This window comes from Gnatocerus cornutus, unplaced genomic scaffold, assembly GCF_029298725.1.
Source record: "Gnatocerus cornutus isolate USDA-ARS CGAHR unplaced genomic scaffold, icGnaCorn1.1 ctg00000023.1, whole genome shotgun sequence".
Taxonomy (NCBI): domain Eukaryota; kingdom Metazoa; phylum Arthropoda; class Insecta; order Coleoptera; family Tenebrionidae; genus Gnatocerus; species Gnatocerus cornutus.
The window spans coordinates 212,132-236,691 of record NW_028275375.1 but is presented as its reverse complement, the minus strand read 5'-3'; the positions used below and the strand labels follow the sequence as shown (position 1 = coordinate 236,691).

The 24,560-nt window shown below is 43.0% G+C and overlaps 5 protein-coding genes across 9 annotated transcripts; 4 read left to right on the top strand and 1 right to left on the bottom strand.

The window, feature by feature from the left end:
* Nucleotides 1-727: 727 nt before the first annotated feature.
* Nucleotides 728-5,543, bottom strand: LOC148166154 (GIGYF family protein Gyf-like). Of its 3 annotated transcripts, none has more exons than XM_088048953.1 (14): nucleotides 5,456-5,543; nucleotides 4,985-5,107; nucleotides 4,148-4,934; nucleotides 3,929-4,098; nucleotides 3,356-3,890; nucleotides 3,207-3,305; nucleotides 2,802-3,152; nucleotides 2,467-2,754; nucleotides 2,209-2,414; nucleotides 1,829-2,156; nucleotides 1,646-1,781; nucleotides 1,365-1,601; nucleotides 1,079-1,308; nucleotides 728-1,031 (listed from the first exon to the last, which is right to left on the bottom strand). In XM_088048953.1, the coding sequence occupies exons 2-14, from the start codon at nucleotides 5,104-5,106 to the stop codon at nucleotides 906-908; spliced, it is 3,615 nt and encodes a 1,204-aa protein (XP_087905079.1). In that variant the 5' UTR covers nucleotide 5,107; nucleotides 5,456-5,543; the 3' UTR covers nucleotides 728-905. The 3 variants fall into 3 exon arrangements, with proteins under 3 accessions (XP_087905079.1, XP_087905081.1, XP_087905080.1); XM_088048955.1 differs by having other exon boundaries at nucleotides 728-1,019; XM_088048954.1 differs by having other exon boundaries at nucleotides 3,356-3,881.
* Nucleotides 5,544-5,848: 305 nt separating this feature from the next.
* On the top strand, nucleotides 5,849-7,852 carry LOC148166153 (FK506-binding protein 59-like). Its single transcript, XM_088049208.1, has 7 exons — nucleotides 5,849-5,980; nucleotides 6,060-6,282; nucleotides 6,327-6,469; nucleotides 6,606-6,726; nucleotides 6,781-7,179; nucleotides 7,223-7,575; nucleotides 7,666-7,852. The coding sequence occupies exons 2-7, from the start codon at nucleotides 6,087-6,089 to the stop codon at nucleotides 7,816-7,818; spliced, it is 1,365 nt and encodes a 454-aa protein (XP_087905334.1). The 5' UTR covers nucleotides 5,849-5,980; nucleotides 6,060-6,086; the 3' UTR covers nucleotides 7,819-7,852.
* Nucleotides 7,853-8,078: 226 nt separating this feature from the next.
* On the top strand, nucleotides 8,079-10,978 carry LOC148166152 (serine/threonine-protein phosphatase PP1-beta catalytic subunit). Of its 2 annotated transcripts, XM_088048807.1 has the most exons (7): nucleotides 8,082-8,185; nucleotides 8,514-8,597; nucleotides 8,905-9,036; nucleotides 9,207-9,437; nucleotides 9,483-9,659; nucleotides 9,710-9,996; nucleotides 10,043-10,978. In XM_088048807.1, the coding sequence occupies exons 1-7, from the start codon at nucleotides 8,134-8,136 to the stop codon at nucleotides 10,142-10,144; spliced, it is 1,065 nt and encodes a 354-aa protein (XP_087904933.1). In that variant the 5' UTR covers nucleotides 8,082-8,133; the 3' UTR covers nucleotides 10,145-10,978. The 2 variants fall into 2 exon arrangements, with proteins under 2 accessions (XP_087904934.1, XP_087904933.1); XM_088048808.1 differs by lacking the exon at nucleotides 8,514-8,597 and having other exon boundaries at nucleotides 8,079-8,185.
* Nucleotides 10,979-12,653: 1,675 nt separating this feature from the next.
* LOC148166151 (protein mesh-like) lies at nucleotides 12,654-18,380 on the top strand. 2 transcript variants are annotated; one of them, XM_088048876.1, is made up of 9 exons: nucleotides 12,654-12,911; nucleotides 12,975-13,109; nucleotides 13,500-14,423; nucleotides 14,473-14,733; nucleotides 14,963-15,596; nucleotides 15,653-16,397; nucleotides 16,445-17,060; nucleotides 17,876-18,047; nucleotides 18,094-18,380. In XM_088048876.1, exons 1-9 carry the CDS (start codon nucleotides 12,734-12,736, stop codon nucleotides 18,194-18,196), a joined length of 3,768 nt encoding a protein of 1,255 aa, XP_087905002.1. In that variant the 5' UTR covers nucleotides 12,654-12,733; the 3' UTR covers nucleotides 18,197-18,380. The 2 variants fall into 2 exon arrangements, with proteins under 2 accessions (XP_087905002.1, XP_087905001.1); XM_088048875.1 differs by lacking the exons at nucleotides 17,876-18,047; nucleotides 18,094-18,380 and adding an exon at nucleotides 17,108-17,725.
* A 1,344-nt stretch (nucleotides 18,381-19,724) lies between these two features.
* LOC148166150 (eukaryotic translation initiation factor 4 gamma 2-like) lies at nucleotides 19,725-24,363 on the top strand. Its single transcript, XM_088048690.1, has 5 exons — nucleotides 19,725-20,953; nucleotides 21,008-21,264; nucleotides 22,548-22,719; nucleotides 22,772-23,625; nucleotides 23,676-24,363. Exons 1-5 carry the CDS (start codon nucleotides 20,080-20,082, stop codon nucleotides 23,736-23,738), a joined length of 2,220 nt encoding a protein of 739 aa, XP_087904816.1. The 5' UTR covers nucleotides 19,725-20,079; the 3' UTR covers nucleotides 23,739-24,363.
* Nucleotides 24,364-24,560: the final 197 nt, after the last annotated feature.

Below are 24,560 nucleotides of genomic sequence, written 5' to 3'. Positions count from 1 at the left end.
CGACTCAAACGATGAAAATTTTTCATTTTTTTTAATTTTTGGCCATAACTCGCAAACTATTTGTCCTATAGATCTCAAATTTGGCCAGTAGATAGATTTTGAGCTCCTCTTTCGACTGATGTATAATTCAATGCTATTAAACGTCATTTTCATTTTGAAAACATTGATTGAAAATCACCCTAAAATGATGTTTTCAAAACAGTTTTTGGCCAATACCTCGTTTATTTATTAAGCAAACTCAACAAATTTGGGTCTCATTTTACGCAGAATGTCTCGCTGAATTCAAAAACATGATAATTTTTTAATTTTCGCCAACAGATAACTGAGTTATGGCCGTTTAAATTTTTGGGTTGTCACCAGATGGCCAAATTTTTGAAGGTTCCAAACAATTCATGCTCGATATCTCGAAAACTATTTTAGATATTGAGATGCGGTTTGCGCCATCGTTTTTCTCGCGATTTTTTACATAAGAAATAATTCTTTAATTTTTCTATAGTCGAAATTTGCAAAAATTCATGACATAAACTATGCCAAACTTCTGAAATCGATAACAACAAATAACAGAGTTATGACCGTTTCAAGTTTCGACTTTATTAGTGCAAAATTGATGTCGCCAAACGTACTGCTTCAATTAATTTTTTTTTCGACTTCTGAATAGATTACTTACCTGAAACGAGGGTGAGAAATTGGTGAAAAAGTAGCGTAGTTTCCAAATAAAAATCCCACATTTCTGTAAAACTAATATTTAACAGTAAATTTGTTAAAAACAAGAAGAGAATGTATTACAACACATAAATAAGCAAATGAAACTTATAGTGGTCTTAAAACTTAATTCATATGTATATAATATATTTTATATAAAGGTACAATAACAGTTTGGTGATTTTTGAAACAGAAACAAAATTTTACGAGTTATCACCATAATCTCTATCACCCACATTGATTCGGTCTGGAGCTGACGTCACATTAAACCCCAGAATTCGAGAATCGACTTTTAACATCTTTGACTTTTTGTTTTTCTTATTTTTACCCTGAAAATCGGTATTAACTCTACGACACTTGAACGACATGCTCTCACCTTGACTTCTTGGAATTCAGTGCTGTGTTGCGACGACGGCGTGATTGCTGGTGCCGGAGAACACATATCGTCTTTATGAGCATTGTTTTTAGGCTTGCAAGATCGTCTTTTCTCTAAAAAATTCGACGCAAACTGCTGCGTTGCCGGACTCTCGCCCAAGTATTCCTTACAGTAGTCCCTTACGTCGTAAGCGGATTCGATATCACGTAGAAAAGTTACAAATGTAGGAACTGCAAGAAATTGATTAGAGTTCGCTCACCACCACCACCACCAGGTCATCACTTACTATCCACGTCGGCCGAGATGTTGGCCAAGGTCTTGTAGCACCAATCGGTAAATTCGTCCTTGGTTTGATTATTGTTATTGTTAACAGATTTCAGTGACTCCTCTTTTTTACTCTTATTCTTAGATTGCTTTTGTTGTTGCTGCTTCGTGGTAGTCATGGCACTAGTTGAATTACTTTTAGATACTGTGGACGGTTTAGTAGAGGATTTCGACGGGACCTCATCCCAAAAACCTCCAGCTAAACAATCAAATCAGCCTCGAAACTCCCACAATGCCACTCACCTGAATTTGAAGACCATTGAGAAGTGGAGGAGGCGTTCGCCCAAGTCAGACTTTGCCCATTCCAAATGTTCCCGGCGCTCGGAACTGGAGCCTCTTTCTCTTTCAACTGAGCGGCGATTTTCGCTTCGGCCGACAGCTATAATTCAAGTTGCTAGTGCTACTTCTGTTACTTCCTCAAGTTACCTTTGCCATCCGCTCTTGCTCCTCCGCCTGAATCTCTGCAAACGACTTGATTTTTCTCTGCTCCATCGGCTTTTTGGCCCAATTCAACTGAAGCCCGCTCGCCTTTTCCAACTGCTGCTGCTCTTGCAGTTGCTGCTTCTGAATTTGCATGGCGGTTTCTTGCGCCCTCTTCTCCTTTTCGGCTTTTTGGATGTCCGTCAAGTTCAGGCCGGAAGGAAAGCTGGACTGACTCCACGGCGCGGTTTTCGACGAGGCTCTAGACGCTTGATTCTGAGCCAGTCGGACGGCGTCCGCTTGCTTCTTTTCGTCGCGCTCTTTCGCTTCTCGTCTAAAACGTAACGTAACATGACCAATCTTTGGGGTGGTAGCAAAGTAAAGACCTGTTTTTCTCATCCTCGAGTTTCTTGAGCTCTTCTGATTTCTTCCGGGCCTCTTCTTCCGCCTTACGTTGTTCTTTGAGTCTTCGCTTCTCTTCGAGTTCGCGCAGCCGCTTCTCCTCCGCTTCTTTTTTAGCCTTCTCTAGTTCTTTCCGGACTTTCTCCTCCTCCTTCTTCTTTTTCTCTTCGGCGGATTTCTTCTCCGCTTCCTGTATTAACACCCAATATCAACCCGGGCGATACGAGCATCACCTTACTCACCTGTTTCTTCTGTTCTAGTTTCCTCCGTTCCTCCGCTTCTTTCTTCGCTTGTTTCTCCTCTTGCTCCTTCCGCTTCTTCAGTTCTTTTTGCGACATTTCTTCTTTGGGCCGCTCCTTCTCCAGCTCCGCGTGTTGCTGTCCGCTTTTTTCCGGCGCTGAAACCTCCCCCGCCGCACCTTGCAAGTCCCACATCGACAGAGGCGCTTCCGACTGTTGCGGCCACTGCGTCGGAGTGCTCACCGGCGGCGGCACATTAAACTGATTCTGTTTCTGCCACAGAGAATCCAACTGAAACAAATCCGTTGTTTTCCAACCCCACAAAACCGCCAACTCACCTGTCTCTGCTGCTGGAATTGTTTCAAGAAATTTGTGATGGGATCGTTGTCTGGAGGGGGTTGTAACTGATCGATGGGGCCGTGCGGAGTGGGTCTATTCACTGGTGGTAAATTCCCGTGCATTGGTAAGGGGGCGATCGGTGGGGGCTGCAACGGTGCGAGACCATCGGGGGGTAAAGACGAGGGGAGGTTTGGGGAGACTCCGGCAGCTAGGTGGTTATGGAGGTTGGGAGTTTGCATTCGGTTCTGCAGGGAGTGGATGTTGCCCATTTGCACCAAGATGGGGTCGAGTTGGTTGGGGACGCTACTGGTGGGTTTGTCCACGAGGACCGAACCGGGAAGCTTATTACTCTGGAATCAAAAGACACTTGACTTGAGGAGTGATCAATAATCAACAGCACTCACTTGTTGCATTTGGTTGATCATGTACATCAGAGGATTTGATGGGGGCGACTGCTGCATGAACTGGAGGTCTGGCGGAATCTGCTGCTGCTGTTGTTGTTGCTGTTACAAAACCACAATTAGTAATCTGCATGAAGACAGTCAGAAATTACCTGTTGCTGCAACAGCAGCCTTTGCGCGGCCATTTCCTGCTGCTGCAACGTAAGCGCACTCCACGGTTCGGCAAGATTCCGCAACGAAACTTGCTGCTTGAATGCCAACTGCGACAAAAACTGATACGGTAACATGTCATCAGGCAACTTTGCCTGCTCGTTCTTCAGTACCGGAAACCTTATGTTTGATAGAAACGGATTTTCGCCCCCGCACACATTAATTAATTCGCCTAATAGAAAATACCTCTCATCGCACTCTCGCATTACATTCAATTGATTGCTAAAGTAGCCCGCTTTGTACCATTCGGCCATTTCGACGTTGGCGAAGGGGCCTTGTCTGGTACCTTGCGGGTCTTGATAAAACCATTTCTCTTGAGATGGCGGTACGAGATTTGGGGGCGGTGGCTGCACGCCTCCAACGTCAAAGTTGGACGTTTGTTGCGCGCTTTTGGGTGTTTCTTCGTCCACGACTAATTTTAAAACGAGATCTTCTTGGAGGCGATCGAAATCCTCGTCGGCTTTGTCTCTGGGGAAACTGAAATTATGAAGGGGCGAGCTGTGGGGGTGACTTACATATTTGGTGTCACTGGTTCTTGAGGAGGGCCGTTGCTACAGGGCTGGGAGTCTTCGAGTTTGTCCACTCTATTGTCGGGTTTCTGAAACAGGGAAATTTTCGATTTGTCTTTGTCCGGAGAGCCGCTTTCTTTAAGTTTGATGACGTCGTCTCGAGGCTCGGTGGGGTCCTGATAAAAGGAATCAATTTAATAGGGGTCCAGAAGCCACCATTATTACCTCCAAGTGTTTGTCGCCGTCTTCTGACTTGGGCAGAGACGTGGTGGACTTGGAAGAACACAACCCAATTTGACTAGTCCTTGGAATATGCTGCTGTGAAGTGGATTTCTGGATCATTTCCTTCCTGTCTTTTCTGATATCCTGTTCGTCATCCGAGCCATGGAACGCCCCCCGTTCATCAAACGTCCCACCGCCTTCAGTGGGGTTCTCCGTTGCCCACTCGGGGAGATGGTCGTCGTTATCCCAGGACCTCCTCAAGGGGGCCCCACGGCTATTCTCGTGCCAATTAGGACGCCCTCCTCTCTCCGGCGGTCCATTTCTCTCCTCGGAATCCCCTTCGCCCCTCCAACTCGCCGAGCGCCCCCATTTCTCATGTGACGCTCTACTCGAATTGATATTCCTCCACCCGTCGTCGTCTTCGTTGTTCCGCACCCGCCGCCAGTTGTCACTGACAGTTGGCCTGACAAACTCCTTCCGCGGGCTCCAGTCGAGCTGTTCCCCGTTGCCCCAACCGCTGTCGTATGCAGAGGCGGCACGACCATAAGCCTGATAACCGCCTCTGCCGCGACTGATCCGGCCCCCTCGTTCGAGGGAGCTGCCGCGGCCTCGAGGCGCCCCTCCTATTGTCGTCGGACGCGTCTGCCAACCCCTTTGCTCTTCTTCCGTGTTGGGAAGAAGAGCCAAAGGTACCATGGTTTGTTCAGAGTACAGGGTTTTGAACGTGACCAGGGACGAAGGGGGTTTCACGAGTTTGTCAAACAGTGCCAACATTTCCTCTCGACCGTATCTGGCGTGAAAAAGGCTTTAGTACAAGGAGAAGACACAGAGGGGGCTTACCTGTACTCTGCTAGCTGGTACCGCGAACCACCACCAGCTCCACCTCCAGCACCGGTGGTGGTGCCCTCAGGGCGCAGGTTGCGAATCCAAGCTGGACCAAAATTCATTGAGGAATCGGTCATACTGCAACAAAAACAACACTAAGCCGCAAAACTCCAAGTTGTGCAAATTTCATAACTCAATCCAACAAAGCCATATTTTATATGAAAATGGAGGTGACTATTTATAGCGAAATACCAGAACACGGCTAATCAATGTTGCTGTGACAAACTAATTGGCATTCTTCGTCGTTCAAATTAACAACTGGATTCGTACAACGTGAAGTCGCCACTACAGCCCCAGGCGAAGTCTAGCTGGCACTTGAAACTGACAATGCGGAGGGGTAACGCAACGAAAAATCGACTTTCTTTAACCAAAGCCACGTCCCTTTCACATATTTTGCATTTTTTGAGCCGACGAGATGTGTGTTACCTGATTTTTAACGTTTTTCACTTGATAATATGCAATCAACATAAATGGCTGAAGCAAAATTGTAGGTTAACGCGCATGTGCTCAATTGTCAAACAACACAAGAAACGAAAAGTCACTAGAATTTAAATCGCTGGAAAATAAAAACGCGGTTTTTCTAATATAAAGAAACGAGGAGCGAGTGCTAAAAAATAATCTCACAAAGTTAAAAAAGCGGAATTTAGTTTTAACAACGCTCTAACTTTCAATCTTCAATTAGCAAAATTCGGGTGATTGTAATCAATTATTTGTCACGTTGTTTATAGTCCGAAACTTTTTCGACTAATTTAACTGCAAATAAACTGATAGAGACCACGTTTTTAAATTAATTAATAATAAATTTGGGAGTGGGGATTTCCGTGTCTTTCAGTTGGTACCGAGCATTTCCGACCCATTCTGTCAATCTGATTCCTATTTAAAAGGTGCACTTTCTTCTTGTGAAGTGTCCGAAAAACAACTCTTTACATAGTTAAAACTATTGTACAGAACGTAAGTAGTAAATTCTATGTTTTCTCCCAATCGTTTTGTTTTTCTTTGCATTTCCTCTGAAAGTTGGGTTATGTTGTAGCCGGCTCTAGAAACTTCCATCAACACCATGCCTGAATCCGTCGACATTTCCCCAAACGAAGACGGTGGAGTCCTTAAAGAAATCCTTCGGGAAGGTGAGGGCGAAGACTTCCCACCTCCAGGATCCAGAGTTAAGGTCCACTATACTGGGACTCTCACTGATGGGACGAAATTTGATTCTAGCAGAGACCGCAATGAACCTTTCGAATTTGATTTGGGCAAAGGTATGGCGGAAATGGGTAAAACTCGCAGTAATTTATTGTTTCAGGGAGCGTTATAAAGGCATGGGATATTGGAGTGGCCACCATGAAGAAGGGGGAGCAGGCAATGCTGACTTGTGCCTCTGAATACGCGTATGGGAAGTCTGGGAGCCCCCCGACTATTCCTCCAGACGCTACTTTGAAATTTGATGTGAGTATGATCATTTTAACTTTTAGAATTGGTAATTGCGTCGTTCAATGGGCGGAAATGTGACTTAAAAATCTCACATTTAACCTCGCATTTGCATTGACTATTTCATTTCGAACTGACTTAAGTCCGTTTCTAGGTGGAAGTCATTGGTTGGAAATTCGAAGATATTAGCCCCAAAAAAGACGGGAGCATCGAAAGACAGCTTATAACAGCCGGTGAAGGCTATACCTTCCCCAACGAGGGCGCCACAGTCGAAGGTACCTAACCCAAGCAAGAAGCGGCAGAAATCAATACATTTTCTCTATTTTCAGTGAGCTTAATCGGAAAGTTCGAGGGGCGCGAGTTCGATGTAAGAGACGTGACCTTCACCGTTGGCGAAGCCTCCGAACAGAACGTCATTTTGGCCATAGACAAAGCCATCGAGAAATTCAAAAAGGGCGAAACCTCCAAGCTCATCATCAAACCACAGTACGCTTTCGGCTCTCAAGGATCAACCGAATTCAACATTCCTCCCAATGCCACAGTTGAATACCTCGTCACACTAAAGAACTTCGAGCGAGTGAAGGAGAGTTGGGCTCTTGACACCAAAGAACGCGTAGAACAGACGAAAATATTCAAAGAAAAGGGCACAGCCTACTTTAAAGCCTCCAAATTCAAACTAGCCGTGAAGATGTACAAAAAAATCGTCGAATACTTGGAGTCACAAAAAGGTGAAATATAAAAAGACGCCCCACTGTCTAACTCGCTTTTTAGATCCGGAGCTTCAACCGGAAATCGATGGTCTAATGTTAGCCGCACATCTCAACCTCGCGCTGTGTTATCTCAAACTCGAAGACAACTTTGAAGCTCGCGCGTCTGCAAATTCCGCCTTGCAACTCGATGCGGACAACGTCAAAGCGTTGTTTAGACGAGGACAAGCTCTCTTGAAGCTGGGTGAACCCAAAGAAGCCAGTAACGATTTCGCGCAGTGTCTTAAATTGGACCCGGGAAACACCGCGGCGCAGAGTCAACAAGCGCTGTGTTTTAAAACACTGAAAGAGCAGTTGCAGAAAGAGAAGAAAGTCTACGCGAACATGTTCGACAAGTTTGCGAAAATGGACGCTCAGGTGAAATGAAAATGATGTGCATTTAGATTTTGCATTTTTGATGAATTCGAATAAATGTTTTTAATGAAATGATTGGTTTTATTGTGGCAGAGGGAAGAAATTGAGAAAAAGAAGGAACCGAACGTCATGTCGTCAGTGGGAGAATGGGGGAAAGAAGACAGGGAGAGGGAGCCGAGCGAGTTCGAAAAGGAGAATCCGAATATATTGTTGCTTAACGGCAGTGGAGAGTTCAAGGACATGTAATTTACTGTGGCAATAAATTTGATGAAAAATTGAAGATTTTTTTTAATATTAAAAAATTCGAATAGGGCGCTGTGGAGATACAGGCTTTTCGTGTTGCCAGGTTGGTACCAAAAAAATTACTTTAATCGCCGAGATTTCAATGTAAATACGAAAATGCAATTATGTTTATCTTTTATACCTTTTAATATCTATTTTTCGATTGTTTTAGCGTGCAATGGTTTATTGAAAGAAAATAAATTTGAAAAGCAAACTCTGTTTTTAGGGTTTTCGGCGCCGTGAGGTTGGTGCCTCTGCGTAATTGTCATTAGTGAAAAAATGGCGGAGCCTGATCTTAACGTCGACAATTTGATACAAAGATTATTAGAAGGTAAGAAAACGCAATTTCTGTCGCTTTTCGCTTTATTCGATTAGAGTAGAGTCTTTTTTACATCCCAGTCTTTCAATTGCATGACATACTCAACTTCCCAACCCGTCAAAATAGCCTACATGAAGGCCCCCTTCTCTCGGCTAATTCTAATTATTTTTAGTCTTCCGCCGTAAATGTGTTGTTTTCGCACACTAACCAGTTTATCCGGTGATTTTTGTTCAAGTTAGAAGTAAGAGACTGATTGCTTTTTCCACTTCTGATTTAGTTAAGTTTGATAAATAGTTTGAGTGTTTATTTTTGTGCTGCTTTTCGTGTGATGTGGGTACAGGGTATAAAACTCTGCGAGAATTACAAGAAAACCAGGACGTAAAGAAGAAATCTAAATTCAAAGATATGTTCTTATCTTCTGAACGTAAGATCACATTAATAATAGCAGTATAGCTTAGATATTTGTTATCGTTCATCATTTACAGCAGCCGTCCAATACTTTTGTAGTTGAGTTGGTGCACACAAGTTCATTTCGAACGATTTCTTTTTGCTTGCTCCACACTTTTTTTCTATTTTTCATTTAGTATTATCATGCTGCAGGGTCTTAACTATCATAACTTGAGTCAAACTGTTTAAATTTACTATTACATCTTTGCTTTCTATTAAGTTTCTTAAAGTTTGCATTTTTCTTCATGTTGTACAGATGGCTGTTATAAATATTTTGTTCTCAGTGCGGGGATGTCGTCCTGGAAAGTCTGTACAAATGTCTGAAGCTGAAGTCAGAGGGTTGTGTCTCAAATCGAGGGAGATCTTTCTGCAGCAACCCATCCTACTTGAACTGGAGGCCCCACTGAAGATTTGCGGTAAATCCCAACGCGTTTCAAAGTGCAAAATCTACTCTTTTAAATAATCAATCCTTTTGGAGCTAAAAGTAGTTTAATTTTGAAGCTCGAGCGAGCAGATGTTGAAAAATTGAGCAATCCAGCTCGTTTCTATGCCAGGGCCGCGTAAATATAAATTGTTTCTGTTTCAGGAGATATACACGGTCAGTACACAGATCTGCTCCGTCTATTCGAATACGGAGGTTTTCCACCAGAGGCCAATTACTTGTTCCTCGGCGATTACGTAGATCGCGGCAAACAATCCCTAGAAACGATCTGCCTCTTGTTGGCCTACAAAATAAAATATCCAGAAAACTTCTTTTTACTCAGAGGAAATCACGAATGCGCTTCAATCAATCGAATATACGGATTCTACGATGAATGTAAATTCGCACCTTTTTCCGACCGTTTTTAACGTTGAATTTCAGGCAAGAGACGATACAACATAAAACTGTGGAAAACCTTCACCGACTGCTTCAACTGCTTGCCAATCGCTGCGATAATCGACGAAAAAATCTTCTGTTGCCATGGGGGCCTCAGTCCCGACCTTCAAGGAATGGAGCAAATCCGACGCATCATGAGGCCGACTGACGTACCTGACACAGGTAGAAACCCCCTGGAAAAACCCCCCAGATCTAACTTATTTTCTCCGCAGGTTTACTCTGCGACTTGCTCTGGTCCGACCCCGACAAAGACGTGCAAGGTTGGGGCGAAAACGACCGCGGCGTCTCGTTCACTTTCGGCGCGGACGTCGTGAGCAAGTTCCTCAACCGACACGATTTGGATTTGATTTGTCGAGCGCACCAAGTCGTAGAGGATGGTTACGAATTCTTTGCAAAGAGGCAGCTAGTCACACTTTTTTCTGCTCCGAATTACTGCGGCGAGTTCGATAACGCTGGAGGGATGATGAGTGTGGACGAGACGTTGATGTGTTCTTTCCAGGTAAGTTGAGGCACGTTTTGATCGGATTGTAATTGTGGAGTGGTAGATTCTGAAGCCTTCGGAGAAAAAGGCCAAATACCAGTATCAGGGAGTGAATTCGGGCCGTCCGTCAACACCGCAGCGAAATCCCACCACTAAAAAGAAATAAATTTGAGAATATTACAACGCTCTACTTTTTTTTTTCGTTGATTTCAACCAATGCATTTGTAACAATATATTCTCTGATACTACTAGACAGTCAGTCGTTTTATCTTGGAAGTATTATTATTATTTTATATATTTATGTAGTTTATATTTTTCTTCTTTTTTTCTTCAATTAAATTGTGATTGTATTGACTGATTTTACGTTTATTTTGACTGGCTGTTGATTCGTATCGTATCTCAGTCTTTTATTGTACATACATTTATTTATTTAGGAACAAAACCAGTGGATTGGTGTGTTTATTAAAACTGTAAAATTATTATTATCAATTTGCTTGCATTTTGCATGTGCATCGTAAAGTGGCCCTGCCAAAGACTTTGTGATTGGTCATTTTATTCGTTGACATTTTTAAATGTGTAGTTGAATATCTTTTATTTCGTTCCTAAATATTGCATTTTGACCTTTTGTAGAGTCTATCTGTTTTAAAAGTACAAAACTTAAACTTTTAACTCGTCAAATTCACATTTGTAAGTCATGTTAACAAACGTAATATTCAATATGTCAAATAATTTACATTGACATTTAAAATATTTTTGTCCTCTACTGTGGCTGAGGTGAAATATTTTTCTTTAGCTTTCAATTTCGTAAAGAAATGTTCAATGTACTTTTAAAATAGATGTAGACTTTAATCACGTGATGTAATCACTTTGTTTAGAAATCGGCAAGAGTGCATTTTTTTCACACGTACTATCATTTGTGTTAACTTTTTCTTTTTATTGACAAACCTGTTAACACCTATTGTACTTTAAATTTGACAAATAAATCTATATTACTATAAAAGCGCATTAGTGGGAACCCAAAACGCATCATTTTTCCCGATTTGTCATCTCCATCGAGTTTATTAATTGCGACAGATTGCCTAATGCACAATAGCTCTACAGGTTCACTGATAACGATACCTGATCTATGTTTATCAGTGATTCATTGTTTGCTTTGCTTATCAAAACAAGTTAAACCTGACACGTTTCGAGCATATTTAGCGTTTCATTCATGATTTAACAAAAATTACAGTTTTTGACCTCCAAATGTCAAATAGGCAGAGCTGCCAACTCATTTCTAAATTTCAAAGCCTCCTGTTTATTTATTCAGAGATTTTGCGCCATTTCTATCAAAAACCAAATAAAGTTATTTCCTTTTCACAATTTGACTGAAAGTACAAATAAAGATTTGGTATCAAAACAGGTGTTGGAATTTGACGTGTTGGCAGCTCTGACTGTCCAATTTAAAGGATGTCGAAGATGACAATGCAGACAACATAAAAAATAAACGCTAATAATGAGGCAATTAACTCACTCAAGGTTACCAACATATAGAAATTTTTCATAGCTTGGCATTTTTTACACAGGTGTCTCAGAACCCTCGCACTTCCAAGTCACGAGCACTTCAAACTGGCCAATCACAGCGCATCTGAGTGTAAAACAAAGAAATTTGTTTATTGGTAACTTAGCAACGGAACACCATCTACCGAATTGTGGACGCTGATTGGGCAATTTAAAGTGCGCCTAATTCAAAAACTACAAGTCCCTGAAAATTGTACGAAACAAAAATCATCTCGGATTTAGATGGAAAAGTTCCCATTGAATGGAAGTGCGAGTGTTCTGGGACACCTGTATACTGATGTCGGTCTGAAAAGTAAAATAAAGCAATTTTTATCAGTAACAGCTGGCAGTAAAAGGGTTTGACCTTGACGCCACTGAGATGCGTAGAAGTTAATCGTCGGGCGCAACTTGTTAAATTCTTATTTCAATCTCTTGGAACGAATTTTGTAATTCAATATTAATTAATTTGCGGTTTGAGACACACTTCAAAAATCGCGACGTTCAACTTTCCCCTAAATTTCTCCCTAAAGAAATGAAAGCCTGGTTAACACAGAAGAATTTTCGAAAATTTCCTTGAAACTTCCTGTGTTTAGTCATGCGGCAATTACTTATTTCCTAATATAGAAGTCTACGCATCACTTTTATGATTTGGGCGAACGTAATAATAAGTTCTACGTTATCTCTTATCATTTCGACATTTTTCTGTAAATGTTTACTTCCACGTATTTTATGTCGTAAACACCTTTTTCCAATGCACCTTAATATCCAATCCAATTCCAATAGTTAGAATAAGAAAATAGAATTCGCTTCAAATTTTGATCGTAGTCTTCGAATCTTTGAAAGCACCAGAAGTCCAGGAGCTAATTTCGCAAATGGGAGTTTTCTTTGTTTAAAAAACGTTATCAAACTGTGTCAAAGTCCTAGATTCAATTACTCCATTTACTGTTGACTTTCCAAATATTTACATTCTAAACCAGGTACAAAATCTATTGTTTTTTTTTAGTCCAGAAGCAGCCTCAATCGTGACTAATGCATCAAACTTGTTTTCCAAAAACTTTGCTAATTTAATCGATGAAAATACAAATAATGTCTCATCAACTCCACCTGCTATCTTATCGGTTGTAATCATAAAAATGAGACGTTAGCTGAATCAGATAGTGCTGGCATTCGAACCTGAAAGGAATCAAATTTTGACTTTAATGATCTCTGTGACGAAATGAAGACGTTTTTTAAGTGCGCGTTTGTGCTCCTCCTTCTAAGTGTCCAGACTTTTGAACAGGAAGCTGAAAACAGAGATGTTGAAGTCGTTGATCATAATATGGGACCTGAGGCTCTGAGTCCTGCGGAAGAGACGCCGAACGAAGAGAAACCTGTGGAAACGGACGAGAACTATGGTAAGGAAAAACCTCTTCTTGTAGAGTAGATTAGACTGTGGTACTAACATTTGCATGTTGTAGAAAAACCCGAACGTGACACTACTGCCAAAGCTAACTTAGACAAAGATGTTGAAATCCTTGCATCCGCCGATCCTGATGTAGTGTTACGCAAAGACCAAAATGGAAAATTGACGTTTGATTATAATGAGAATTACGGTTGGTTTCACAATCCTTTTGTTTCTGCTTATCAGTGATATGATTATGTTGCTTTATAAACGCCATGATTAGGCGTGGTCCTGGTGTCCAAATCTCCTTTCTTCCACCTTTTTTATGTAGTCCAACTTATTTTATTTAGCTTTCTTGGTATTTGCATTGGTGTGTCCGTCCATTTTTGGCAAAATCGATTTTTTCTGTTTCTCGAAAAGTTATTCGCGTTTGATGGTTTTAGGGCCACAACCATGGTCGTAATTTCCCCAAAAAGGCGCTTTTTCCAAAGTCCAATTTCCCCAGAATCGATTTTTTCGATAACGGGGCTTAAAACATGATATCTCTTATCTTGTTTGTCGTACGAAACGAGTTCAGATGACGAAACCTGAAATTTTTCAGATCCGATGAAATCCGAATATGCGCCTCCTGAAAACAGCCAGCGAGGTCGCGCAGGCCCCCCTTACATCGTCACAGAAGCTCGCTTGAAAGAAATTCGCGAACCTCTCATGTACCCTTATTACGACAAAGGAGGGAGCGCGGACAACGACGGCGACTACCAAAAAGCCATTCAAACGTCAACCCCTCAAGTCCACAAGAATCTAAACTTCCAGTTACCGTTCTTCGGGTTCCGCTTCAACTACACGCGAGTCTCCCTCAACGGCTACTTGGAGTTCAGCGATCCTCCTCAAAACTACGAAACCTACCCTCTGGTTTTCCCGGTGAAAGAATGGCCGAAGAAGAACGATCCTTCCTTCATCGGAATCTTCTTCAGTAAATGTCGCATTGGGAATTTACGAGTCGAGGACATTGATAAGAGGAAACCCGGAGTGTATTTCCGGTTGGAACGCGATCTGCGCGAAAGAAACGACCGCATGGGCGCGGAAATCAGAGAGCGTCTCAAGTGGGACATCCGAGAAGGCGTGATTGGAGCCGACAGCTTCGATCCAAAGCACGCTATCATTGCGACGTGGAAAAACGTTTCGTTTGGGGGCGGTTTTGGAAACGCACTCTACCAAACCAACACCTTCCAGTTGGTTTTGGCCACGGATGAAGTCTACACTTACGCCATGTTCAACTATTTGAATCTTGTCTGGACCACGCATACGGAAGCCGGTGGAGACACCATCAATGGAGAAGGTGGCATCCCAGCTTTTGTAGGGTTCAACGCAGGAAACGGAACGAGATCTTACTCGTACGACCCGTACAGTCAAAACTCCGTCATTCGCGATCTCAGCGCCACAGGATACGGAAACGACAAGCAAGGGAGGCATTATTTCAGAATCGACGAGAATATTCTCCTCGGGAGCTGCAACAAAGATCTCGGTTAGTCCCCTATAACGCCTTCATTACTGTTCTGATTGGGTTGTTTTAGATGGGGCGAATTTGGACCTGGTGTACGCGCCGGAGAGTGGCAACATGCTTGGAGGAACCGTCGTCAACATCACAGGGCCCTGTTTCAAACCCGACGACAAAATTACATGCAAATTTGATACCGCTGATGAGGTCTACGGCACTTACATAAGCAGGAATCGGGCGATCTGCATCCAGCCGCAGCTCCTGGTCGAAGGCTACGTCATTCTTGAAATCGCCATTGGTCCCGGAACGTACAAATACAAAGGGAAATACTACGTCGGTGCGTTCACACAGAGAAATTTGTTCAAAGAAAAACCAACAATGTGTTCTTGAACACTCCATCTTTCAAAAGAAATCAAATTTTAAATCATCCAATTGGGTCTTTTGCTCTACAGTTTTGCAATTTTTTAGAGTTAATTGACTGTTTAAAGTTGTATGACATAAATGTAAACATTCTGTTGGTTTTCATGAGCAATTTCGCGACAGGATTTTAGAAAATTTCTTTCTAGAAACTCCTGCGAGTGCCACTCAGAAAATCTTCTTCGACGACATGGCCTACAACGAGAAGAACCCGAACGAAATCGGAATAACCTGGGAAAAACAGAATTTAACAATGAACGAAAACGCGGCCATCCGCATGTCTCTGTGGGGCTACCGCGAGAGCAACGCCCGTCCTGAGTTTCTCTACATCACTGACATCGCCACCAATGTCCAAAACACCGGAAAATACACAATTATTCCCTCCCAATACAGAAACCGCAACGATCAGCGATTGATTGATATGCAGTTCGGCTTCATCCAGCTTAACTTAACCGAGTCCATTCCAATAAACGATGGTCAGAGGGAAGTGAAAATCACACCGTTAGTATGGAGCAGACCTATTCCTTTAGGGTGGTACTTTGGCCCGCAATGGGAACGAAAATACGGGCAAAATTGGCCGAAACAACTCTGCGACAATTGGTTGCGAGATGATCGATACTTGAAGAACTTCGCCAGCGAGCTTCCTCAATGTCCTTGCACTCTGGAACAAGCTTTGGCGGATAAAGGGAGATTTATGCCGGATTTCGACTGCGACAAGGACGCTAATCCCAAGTGTTATTTCCACCGACAGGCGGTGCATTGCGTCAAGACCGGATCTCCCACGTAATACCATGATTAATAATTTCCGAGTTCGATTTTATTTCGTTTTGATTTTCCAGATTGCAAGGAGCGGAGCAGCAGTGTTGCTACGACAAAAACCACTACCTCATGTTGTCGTACGACCAGAAATGGGGCTCCTACCCCCGCCGCAGCCACAACTTGGGTTTCATCCCATGGTACGAAAACACCAAAGTCCCGACTCTCTCCCAATGGTACAACGACATGGTCCCCCGTTTCCTGTGCTGTTTGTGGCAGGAAGAAACCGCAGTGGGGTGTGAAACCCTTCGGTTTGAAAGACGTCCGACTCAAGACTGCGTTGCTTATCAAGCTCCAGGAGTCGCGGGGGTTTACGGGGATCCCCACATTATCACCTTCGATGATTTAGAGTACACGTTTAATGGAAAAGGGGAGTTTGCTCTGGTGCGGTCGAACAACGTCCGAAACAGATTAGAGGTGCAAGGGAGGTTCGAGCAGATGCCGATGAACGCCTATGGAGAAGTCCGCGCGACTCAACTGACGTCGGTTGTGGCCAGAGGAAACACCTCGACGGTTATTGAAGTGCGCCGTAGACCACCAGAGGCGCGGTGGAGGTACCATTTGGACGTCTTCGCCAACGGGAAAAGAGTCTATTTCGATCGCCCTTCGTTGAAATTCCAGCATTTCCCAGGCGTCACTGTGTACACCCCCACGTACATTTTCAACCAGTCGGAGGTTATTATGATGTTTGACTCCGGCGCCGGCGTGGAGGTGGTGGAGAACAGCGGGTACATGACAGCGCGCGTTTTCCTCCCCTGGGCGTTCATTGTAAGTTTCTGGCGGCACTCGCCCCCTTATAACTCGTTGATTTTCAGAACCAAACCCGCGGACTTTTTGGTAACTGGAGTTTCGACATCCTCGACGACTTCACGTTGCCTGACGGCACTCGCACTGGCGTCTCCACTAATTTAAACGACATGGAGCGGATTTACACGGACTTTGGAATGAAGTGGATCTTGGACGACGTGGAGGACCCCATGAAAGGGGCGGCGCTCTTTACACGCGAGCACGGGCAAACTGCGTCTAATTTCAACAATAAGACGTTTAAACCGGAGTTTAGTATGGTCATAGAGACGCTGATTCCGGAGAACCGCTCCGAGTACCGGAACAAGGCTTATGATCTCTGCACCCAGACCAACTACGACTGTCTTTACGACTACGCCATGACGTACAATAGAGACGTGGCGCACTTCTCCGCCAATTACAAAGCTTCGATCAAGGCGCTGAAATCCATCAATCGGGAGAATATTGTTTCTTGCGGCGTCCTGGAGACTCCACGTTTCGGTCGGAAGGACACGTTCCTCTTCGTTCCGGGAACCAAAGTCTCCTTTGAGTGCGCCCAGGAGTTCATCCTCGTCGGTGATCCTAGGAGGGAGTGTCTGGCTAATGGAGAGTGGAACACCCCGGAGTACGGATACACCGAATGTTTACGTAAGTAGAAACTTCTTCGCTTCGCGGTTAACGTAATTGTTAAATAGGACAACAAGAATATTCGTCGAGAATGGCAGCTATAACTAGTGGCATAATCCTTGCAGTACTTATACCAATAGTTCTAATCATATCGTACTTGGCTTATAAATTCTGTAAAAAAACAAACGACAAAGACTCGTGGCAGTACAACCCTGCTCCCACCACCACGAAACTCGAAGCTAGACCGTTTAGTCCGGCGTTTTCCGACGACGAGTTTTCCGCGCCCAGTGACCGGTCAAGTACCAGTAGCTCGAAGAAACGAAGAAGTTACGATAAAGTGTACCGAACGCACGAACCATTAGATGGACTTCCTGAGGTGGAATTCGAAGAGAAACCGTTTGATTTGGAGTACGATCCTGACAGCAAACCGAGTCCGAAGGAGGTCATCTACACCGAGCCTTTTAAGAATCAGCCGGACTTGGTGAAGTTTCAATCGAATCCGAATTTGAGCGACCCGCAGAGATACACTTACAACTCCGATGATTACACCATACCGGTGAAAAGAGAGCGCGTCACGAGTAGTCAGAGTCAAAGCAGTGTCATTACAGATGTCTAAGTCGTAGTTCCTAGCATGTGGAATGTGCTATCGTTGTTGTACAATTTTGTTAATAAAAGTGTGAACTTGAGACTAGTAAACGATCTGTTTCACATGTTAGGAAGATGATAAGATTATTGGTATAAGTGAAGGCGCCTTTCCTAGATGTGGAATGGATTTTTACTGTTGTTTTATTTGCCATTCCTTACACTTGCGCAATTACACTTGTAATTTCTATTAGGTCAGCAAGAGTACTCGCAACGACAGGCTGGGATAGCCTCTGGGATTGTTCTAGCAGTGCTTATCCCGCTGGTTTTGTTGTTCGTTTATATCGCGTACAGATTCTTCCAGAAGAAGCAGCAGGAGAGGGACGAGGAAGAAGAGGAAGCGCTGAAGTACGAGTCGCAGAAGAGGTAAATGAGTTTGGTGCTGTAAGAACAAACTAAAGTGTTATTATAGGGAGGCTCAACAAATGGCCGCAAGAAAACTTACTTCATCCGAGCACTTTGATGACGACGCTGCCAGCAGCATTATTAGCGGAAAAGAAACCACGATAGATTGATTTCCCAGTTGAAGAATACGTAATTGTAGTATTATAGTTGTAGTTGTTTCTTTTACGCGCTAGCATTTAACTTTTTTCTCTTATTTTAGACGTAATTATAAACAGAGATGTACCTGTTTGAAAAAAGTTGGTTTTTATGTTAAGATTTCGTACTTAATGATTTTTAATAAAAATATAACAAGTTTGTGTTCTTTTTTAACCCTTCAAGTGTTATAAACGTATACAGAAGGTGTCCCAGAACATCAGAGGCAACAATTTTGAACCAAAATTTCGAAATCAAATTTTTTTAGCTCAAGAAATAATCGAGTTAAGACGAAAAAACGCTAGCCAATCCTGAAGCTGAACAGTATTTGAAAATCGACATTTGGTGGTCTAATAGAAATAAAAAAAATCTTAAAAATGTAATAGTATAATATATTTTTTTTTGTAATGCAAATTTTATTTATTTTTTTTGAAAAATCTAGGTATTTCAGAAATAATACAATTTAAGTTAAGGACGGTATATAGAAAATGATCTTCAATATGCATATCGACTGCAAAAATGCAATAAAATACAAGGTGTTTTATTAAAATAAGCAAGTTGACTGCTAGAAAATAGAATGGTATGTGAAAGTTTTAATTACTGTCCTCGATAACTGCTCTTTGTAATTTCTAAAAATCGACTTAATTTCGCATCGACATCTAATTTACCTATTCACGTACAAATTTCGGAGTGATTAAACCTATCGGAATTTGGATGAATAATTTGAATTTCGTGGAAGGAAGTAAATCGATCGGTAATCTAGGGACTTTGGTCGTGGCAGCCCTGTCGGAATTGAACTTTCATTGTCGTTTTAGAAACTTTTTTGTCTGTCACTATTCCCAGTGATGTGTCTAATGGTAAAAATTGGGAATTAACAAATCAGACTTTATTAGTTCCAAGTTTATCGTGGCGTGGGGTTTAATTATTCAGTGGATTTAGTTAAAAATTGCAAGTAAAAGTTCCACTCTCTCGTCTACGAAAGTAGCCGATTTTGTACGAGGAACGACAGTCAGTGTTCTCACAAACAACAAGCCACGGCCAGTAAGTGATTTCTTGTGAATTTCTGTAATTTTTTGCTCTGATTTTTGTCTTTGCGCGTCGTATTTGTAGAGTTTTTGAGTTTTGGTGGTTTGGTAAGTTTGTGTTTGATTTTCGGTGGACGTGGAACGAGCGAGTGGAGGCCGAAGGTTTTCTTTCTGAACAATGCAATGCGTCATGTCTACATTTCTAGTAGTCGATAGAATAGTCAGTGATTTCGGGCGTTTTTTCCTTGTTTTTTGCCGAAAGGGGTGGAGTAGTCAAGGCGAGTGAATTTTTTCCATTGCGGTTCTTTGTCTGCGATGGGCACCTGCCATTGTCCGAGACATCCTTGGTATGTGGCAGAGGGACCTTGAACGTTGCATCCCCCCCTTTCAGGCAGCGGGTCGTCGACCTAGCGTCTTTGTGCGCCCAGGTGTTGTAATGATTTGTATTTTGTGCAGCTAGCGGAGGCCGCCTTGCCTGAGTGAATTTGACCTGGTGCGAAGCGAGAGTTTTCGAGGCGCGCCCGATCACCACCACGACGGAGAGCCCCAGGCAGACGGGGCCACAAGCTCGTAATTCGGGGAAGGACGCTGTTCCCCCCGTGAAGCGACGCTGGGTCCCTCCATCAACATTGCGACATCAAGATGCTCTCACACCCGAATCTCGTAACGACCTCGTTTTCCGCAAGGTGCGTGGCATCCTCAACAAGCTCACCCCGGAGAAGTTCCAGAAGCTGAGTGATGACCTGCTTCGCATCGAGCTCCACTCGAGCGTCATCCTAAAGGGGGTCATTCTGCTCATCTTCGACAAGGCCCTCGACGAGCCGAAATACTCGTCTATGTACGCACAGCTCTGCAAGCGCCTGTCTGAAGAAGCTCCGAATTTCGAATCCGACGAGAGCGCCTGCACCTTCCGTTTGCTTCTGCTCAACAAGTGCAAGGTAGAGTTCGACAACCGCGCGGCGGCTTTGGAATCCAGTTGCACCGGCTCCTCCAACGATGAAGATGAGGAGCGTCGACAAGTGGCCAAGCGCAAGATGCTTGGCAACATTAAATTCATCGGCGAACTGGGCAAGTTGGAGATCCTCTCCGAAGGCATCCTACACCGCTGCATCCAGGAGTTACTGGTGCGCCGCGGCGACGATCCTACCGAGGACTTGGAGTGTTTGTGTCAAATCATGCGCACTTGCGGCCGCATCTTGGATTCCAGCAGGGGCCAGAAACTCATGGATCAGTACTTCGATCGTATGAAACTACTCACGGAGAATGTGGACTTGCAGCCCAGGATTCGTTTCATGTTGAAAGACATAATCGACTTGCGACAGGATGGATGGGTGCCGAGAAAGGCTACGGTTGTGGAAGGCCCCATGCCCATCAACCAGATCCGTCCGGCGGACGACGATCGGCCGGGATTCAGAAGAGATCGAAACCATCACGATCGGGACAGCGACAGATCGAACCTTTCAGAACTGTTCCGACACCCCATGAAGACTAGAAGCGGCCTCGACGACATGATCATGAGCATGAATTTGACGCCTTCGGCGCCAAATCTCATCTCGGCCAATAGCTTCGGTTCCAACGGCTTCGGGAACCAGCGCGATGGAGGCTTCCGCGGACACAACAACCAACGCAGCGGATACAACAACTACAACACCAGCCAACGTGGACAGTACAAGCACAACCAAAACAATGCCAATTCACAATACAACAGTCGTAAGTCCACTTCTTCTTCGTCGTTGCAAAACTCTCTCTTAACTTTACTCGCAGAATCCAACAAAGAAATCGCTCCACGTTTCAAGAAGAACTTTATTTTACCCAAAGAGGAGATTGAAGACGTCGAACTGAGACCTTCGTCGATGCTTTTCAACAAGGCTTCCGTCAAAAGCAACAACATCATGAATACTAGAACCATAGAGCCTACTTACACCCAGACCATGAAACAACCGCCCCCGGCTTTACACAAGGAACCGCTTCCAATCAAGCAAGTGAGCTCGGAGAAGCCCAAACAGTCGAAGAAGGATAAGGTAATTTCAAATTGCGCGCCTTGGATTATTGACACGTGCCAAGGTTCTTTGGTTTTACCGTTAAATATAGCACTTTTGTTTTGAAGGTCTTTCATCGAACGAAATTGATATTTACATAACAAGTGCGGAAAGTGACCAATTTCGCACGAGTGCCAGCCAACACCGAAATGTGAACGACTTTTTTGTTGTCATGGATTTTTCTCTGAATTTCCATAATGTAAATCAGACTTTGACCAGTGGCGTTCCTAAACATTTTATTTTACCTATACAACTCTTACTAATCAGCAGCCAATTTTCATCAAATTTTGCAATATCTTATGGTTTTTCGACTAAAGTCCGTTGTTTTATTAAAAAACCACCAACACCGCACTCTCCCACCACTTTACAACCGGCAACGTCGTCGATGGTGACTTTTTGGTGTTAAAATCAAATAGGTTAGTTGCCTAATTGACAATTTGATTACACAAAACGGCCTTTTAGGCTGTGCCCAGTCTTTTCACTATTAAATCATTTGATTTGCAATCCAACACGCTGTAAAAGAAACCATATTCAGCCTAATATTCAGAAATGTCAAAAATTTGACAACTATTTTCTCACCAAAAATCTCCCTAGGCAACGTTGCCGGTTGTAATGCAAAGGAAGATTGCGGTGTTGGCGGTTTAAAAAAAAAAACAGACTTTACAGTTTTAACTTTTAACCGATTTTAACTTATCATCAATTGTCATAAATGACAATTAGAAGTGCGCCTATGATTTAAAGTGAAAATTACGCTAGACAATTTCGCCGTACACATTTCGTTGTTGTCAATAGTACACGAGTGCAAGAAAGACATTTTCCGACGAGTTGTATACACTATTTTTCCTACGATCTTCCATCATCAGGAAGAAACCATCAGTCTTGACAATAGTTCATTTCTTATCTATTCTAAATGTCATTTTTCTACGACGTATAAAAGTGACGTATTTTACATAGTTAGAGGTTGATGTTTTCGGACATCCATTTAAGAAAGTAAAAGTCACTAGTGTGATATGAAAAAATCCGCACAGACCTGTCAAAATTGTCTTCTCAGAAACAACCACACAATAGATATTTACATAACAAGTGCGGAAAGTGACCAATTTCGCACGAGTGTCAATGCAGATATTACACGAGTGCAAGAAAGACATTTTCCAAAGAGTTGTGTACACTATTTTTCCTACGACCTTCGAGCATCAAGAAGAAACCACCAGTTTTGACAATGATTCATTTCGTTTCTATTCTAAATGTCATTTTCGTTTGTGCAGGGTCCAACGAAAGATGAGGTGATGAAGAAGTTCTCTTCGCTGCTAGACGACTATTGGAAAGGCGAAATCGATCTGAAGCAAGCAATCAATTTGTTCAAGGAACAGAAGGTTCCCGACAAATTCGCCAAGGACGTCATATCGCAAGGTTTGTCGATAGCTTTGGACAAGACAGGTAAACATCGTCTAAACAGCCAACAATCGACTTTAATCGTTAATTTAATTAGACGCGGAACAAGAGAAATTGATCAAGTTCCTCAGCAGTTTGAAAGAAGAGAGCGCCGTGAATAGCAACACCCTTCAAGACACCTTCAAATCGCTCTGCAACGTGTTGAACGAACGAGAAAACGAGATCGAGAAGGCCATCAGCGCGGTGTCGTTCATCTTTTCGATGGCCATCAGCGAACATCTGACTTCCCTTTCAGAAGTGGCTTCGTTGACCGACAACGGGGCGCATTATCCCTTATTCCTACTCGTCCTGCAACATTTACATCAGAAACGGGGCAAACAAGAACTCACCGAGCTCTTCAACAAGAGCAAAGTGAATCTCCTCACTCAGCTCCCCGAAAGCGACAAGACGAAAGAGCGGCTGTCTGAAATACTGGAAGAGCGCGATTTGACATTTTTATATCCGTTATTGCGCATCCAAGCCGAATTAAGCAGGCAGCTCAACGCCGATCCGAATCCGCAGTCGTATTACAAATGGATCAAGGAGAATTTAGATCCGGCCATCTTCAACGATCCGGGTTTCATCAACGCCCTCATGACCGTCTTACTCAAATACATTACACAAGAAGCGGCTGCCAGCGGCGATGATAAAGCGGTCGCGGAAAAGGAGAAGAGCATGCTGGAGCGGTACCAGCCGATTTTACACGCGTTCTTGAGGGAAAAACTGGCACTTCAACTCGTGGCGGTGTATTCGTTGCAGGTTCACTTTTACTCGCTGAATTTCCCGAGGGGACAACTCCTGAGGTGGTTCATGGCTCTGTACGATCTGGAGATCGTCGACGAGGAGGCCTTTCTCAACTGGAAAGAAGACGTCACCGACGCGTATCCTGGCAAAGGCCAAGCGCTCTTTCAGGTGAGATTCTTACATTTTTCGTCGTCTTTTTCTTCAACGAGTTTCTTTAGGTTAACCAGTGGTTGACGTGGCTGCAGGAGGCCGAATCTGAGGAAGAAGAGGGGGAGGATTAGACACGGGCGACTCGTCGCTTGTTCTGATTTAGGAAAAGTTAATACAATTTAAGTTATTAAATGCAGGAACTCCAGTCCTGTTTTTCTTTGTTTTTGGTGTCGACAAAGGTTTCTGTAGTCCGCTAACAAAATGTCGTTAAGCCTCGATGAATTTTCATTGTTTTACGCGCCGAATAACTTCTAGCTGGAAAATGTTCAAACCACTGGCTGTTGATTTCTGTGCGTGAACGGTTTTTATAATCTAATTTTTATTGATTAATTGAATAATAGGAAAAGTGATTTAGATCTGTAAGTTTATATACCTATTGCATGATTGACACCCAAATTGAATGTGACGTGGTTCAGTATTGTACCCGCACCTACCACTCTTGACTGTGTTGATAAATTAATGATTATACTTCAGGAGCTTTTCAAACTATAATATATACTTTTATAACGATGTGTTCTCAGTTTATGTAATTCAATGTCCTATTATTTTTATTTTTCAAGTATTTTGTTATAAATAGTTAAATTCCCAATACACTTAGATTAGTCAATGTTTCACATAAATTATAAAATCATGTCCTGTGAATATGATTGTGTTAATAAACTATTCGGTGGTATTTTGCTATCGACGTAAATTTTATATTTGACTTTTTTTATTATCTGCCCTTGTCCACTTCGGAAATTCATTTGTTTCTTACCGTGTTTAAACAGCAGCGCATTGCAGGAAAATTTTACTCCTCTTGGAATAGTTCACTAATTAATTACGCAGCAATTTTTATATCAAAATTAGCAATGTCAAATTCTGGGGGATAATCATGCCAACGTTGTATCTTAAAA

What these genes read in the sequence shown, in the direction of transcription:
- LOC148166151 (XM_088048875.1), top strand. Translation starts at nt 12,734, where the DNA reads ATGAAGACGTTTTTTAAGTGCGCGTTTGTGCTCCTCCTTCTAAGTGTC. An exon ending in TGATTATAATGAGAATTACG is followed by an intron (nt 13,110 to 13,499) that starts GTTGGTTTCACA and finishes GAAATTTTTCAG; the next exon opens with ATCCGATGAAATCCGAATAT. An exon ending in CGGATACACCGAATGTTTAC is followed by an intron (nt 17,061 to 17,107) that starts GTAAGTAGAAAC and finishes ATTGTTAAATAG; the next exon opens with GACAACAAGAATATTCGTCG.
- LOC148166154 (XM_088048953.1), bottom strand. Translation starts at nt 5,106, where the DNA reads ATGACCGATTCCTCAATGAATTTTGGTCCAGCTTGGATTCGCAACCTG. An exon ending in TACCAGCTAGCAGAGTACAG is followed by an intron (nt 4,935 to 4,984) that starts GTAAGCCCCCTC and finishes TTTTCACGCCAG; the next exon opens with ATACGGTCGAGAGGAAATGT. An exon ending in AACTAGAACAGAAGAAACAG is followed by an intron (nt 2,415 to 2,466) that starts GTGAGTAAGGTG and finishes GTGTTAATACAG; the next exon opens with GAAGCGGAGAAGAAATCCGC.
- LOC148166152 (XM_088048807.1), top strand. Translation starts at nt 8,134, where the DNA reads ATGGCGGAGCCTGATCTTAACGTCGACAATTTGATACAAAGATTATTA. An exon ending in TATGTTCTTATCTTCTGAAC is followed by an intron (nt 8,598 to 8,904) that starts GTAAGATCACAT and finishes TTTTGTTCTCAG; the next exon opens with TGCGGGGATGTCGTCCTGGA. An exon ending in ATACGGATTCTACGATGAAT is followed by an intron (nt 9,438 to 9,482) that starts GTAAATTCGCAC and finishes GTTGAATTTCAG; the next exon opens with GCAAGAGACGATACAACATA.
- LOC148166153 (XM_088049208.1), top strand. Translation starts at nt 6,087, where the DNA reads ATGCCTGAATCCGTCGACATTTCCCCAAACGAAGACGGTGGAGTCCTT. An exon ending in ACGCTACTTTGAAATTTGAT is followed by an intron (nt 6,470 to 6,605) that starts GTGAGTATGATC and finishes GTCCGTTTCTAG; the next exon opens with GTGGAAGTCATTGGTTGGAA. An exon ending in CGAGGGCGCCACAGTCGAAG is followed by an intron (nt 6,727 to 6,780) that starts GTACCTAACCCA and finishes CTCTATTTTCAG; the next exon opens with TGAGCTTAATCGGAAAGTTC.
- LOC148166150 (XM_088048690.1), top strand. Translation starts at nt 20,080, where the DNA reads ATGTACGCACAGCTCTGCAAGCGCCTGTCTGAAGAAGCTCCGAATTTC. An exon ending in CAATTCACAATACAACAGTC is followed by an intron (nt 20,954 to 21,007) that starts GTAAGTCCACTT and finishes CTTTACTCGCAG; the next exon opens with AATCCAACAAAGAAATCGCT. An exon ending in GATAGCTTTGGACAAGACAG is followed by an intron (nt 22,720 to 22,771) that starts GTAAACATCGTC and finishes TAATTTAATTAG; the next exon opens with ACGCGGAACAAGAGAAATTG.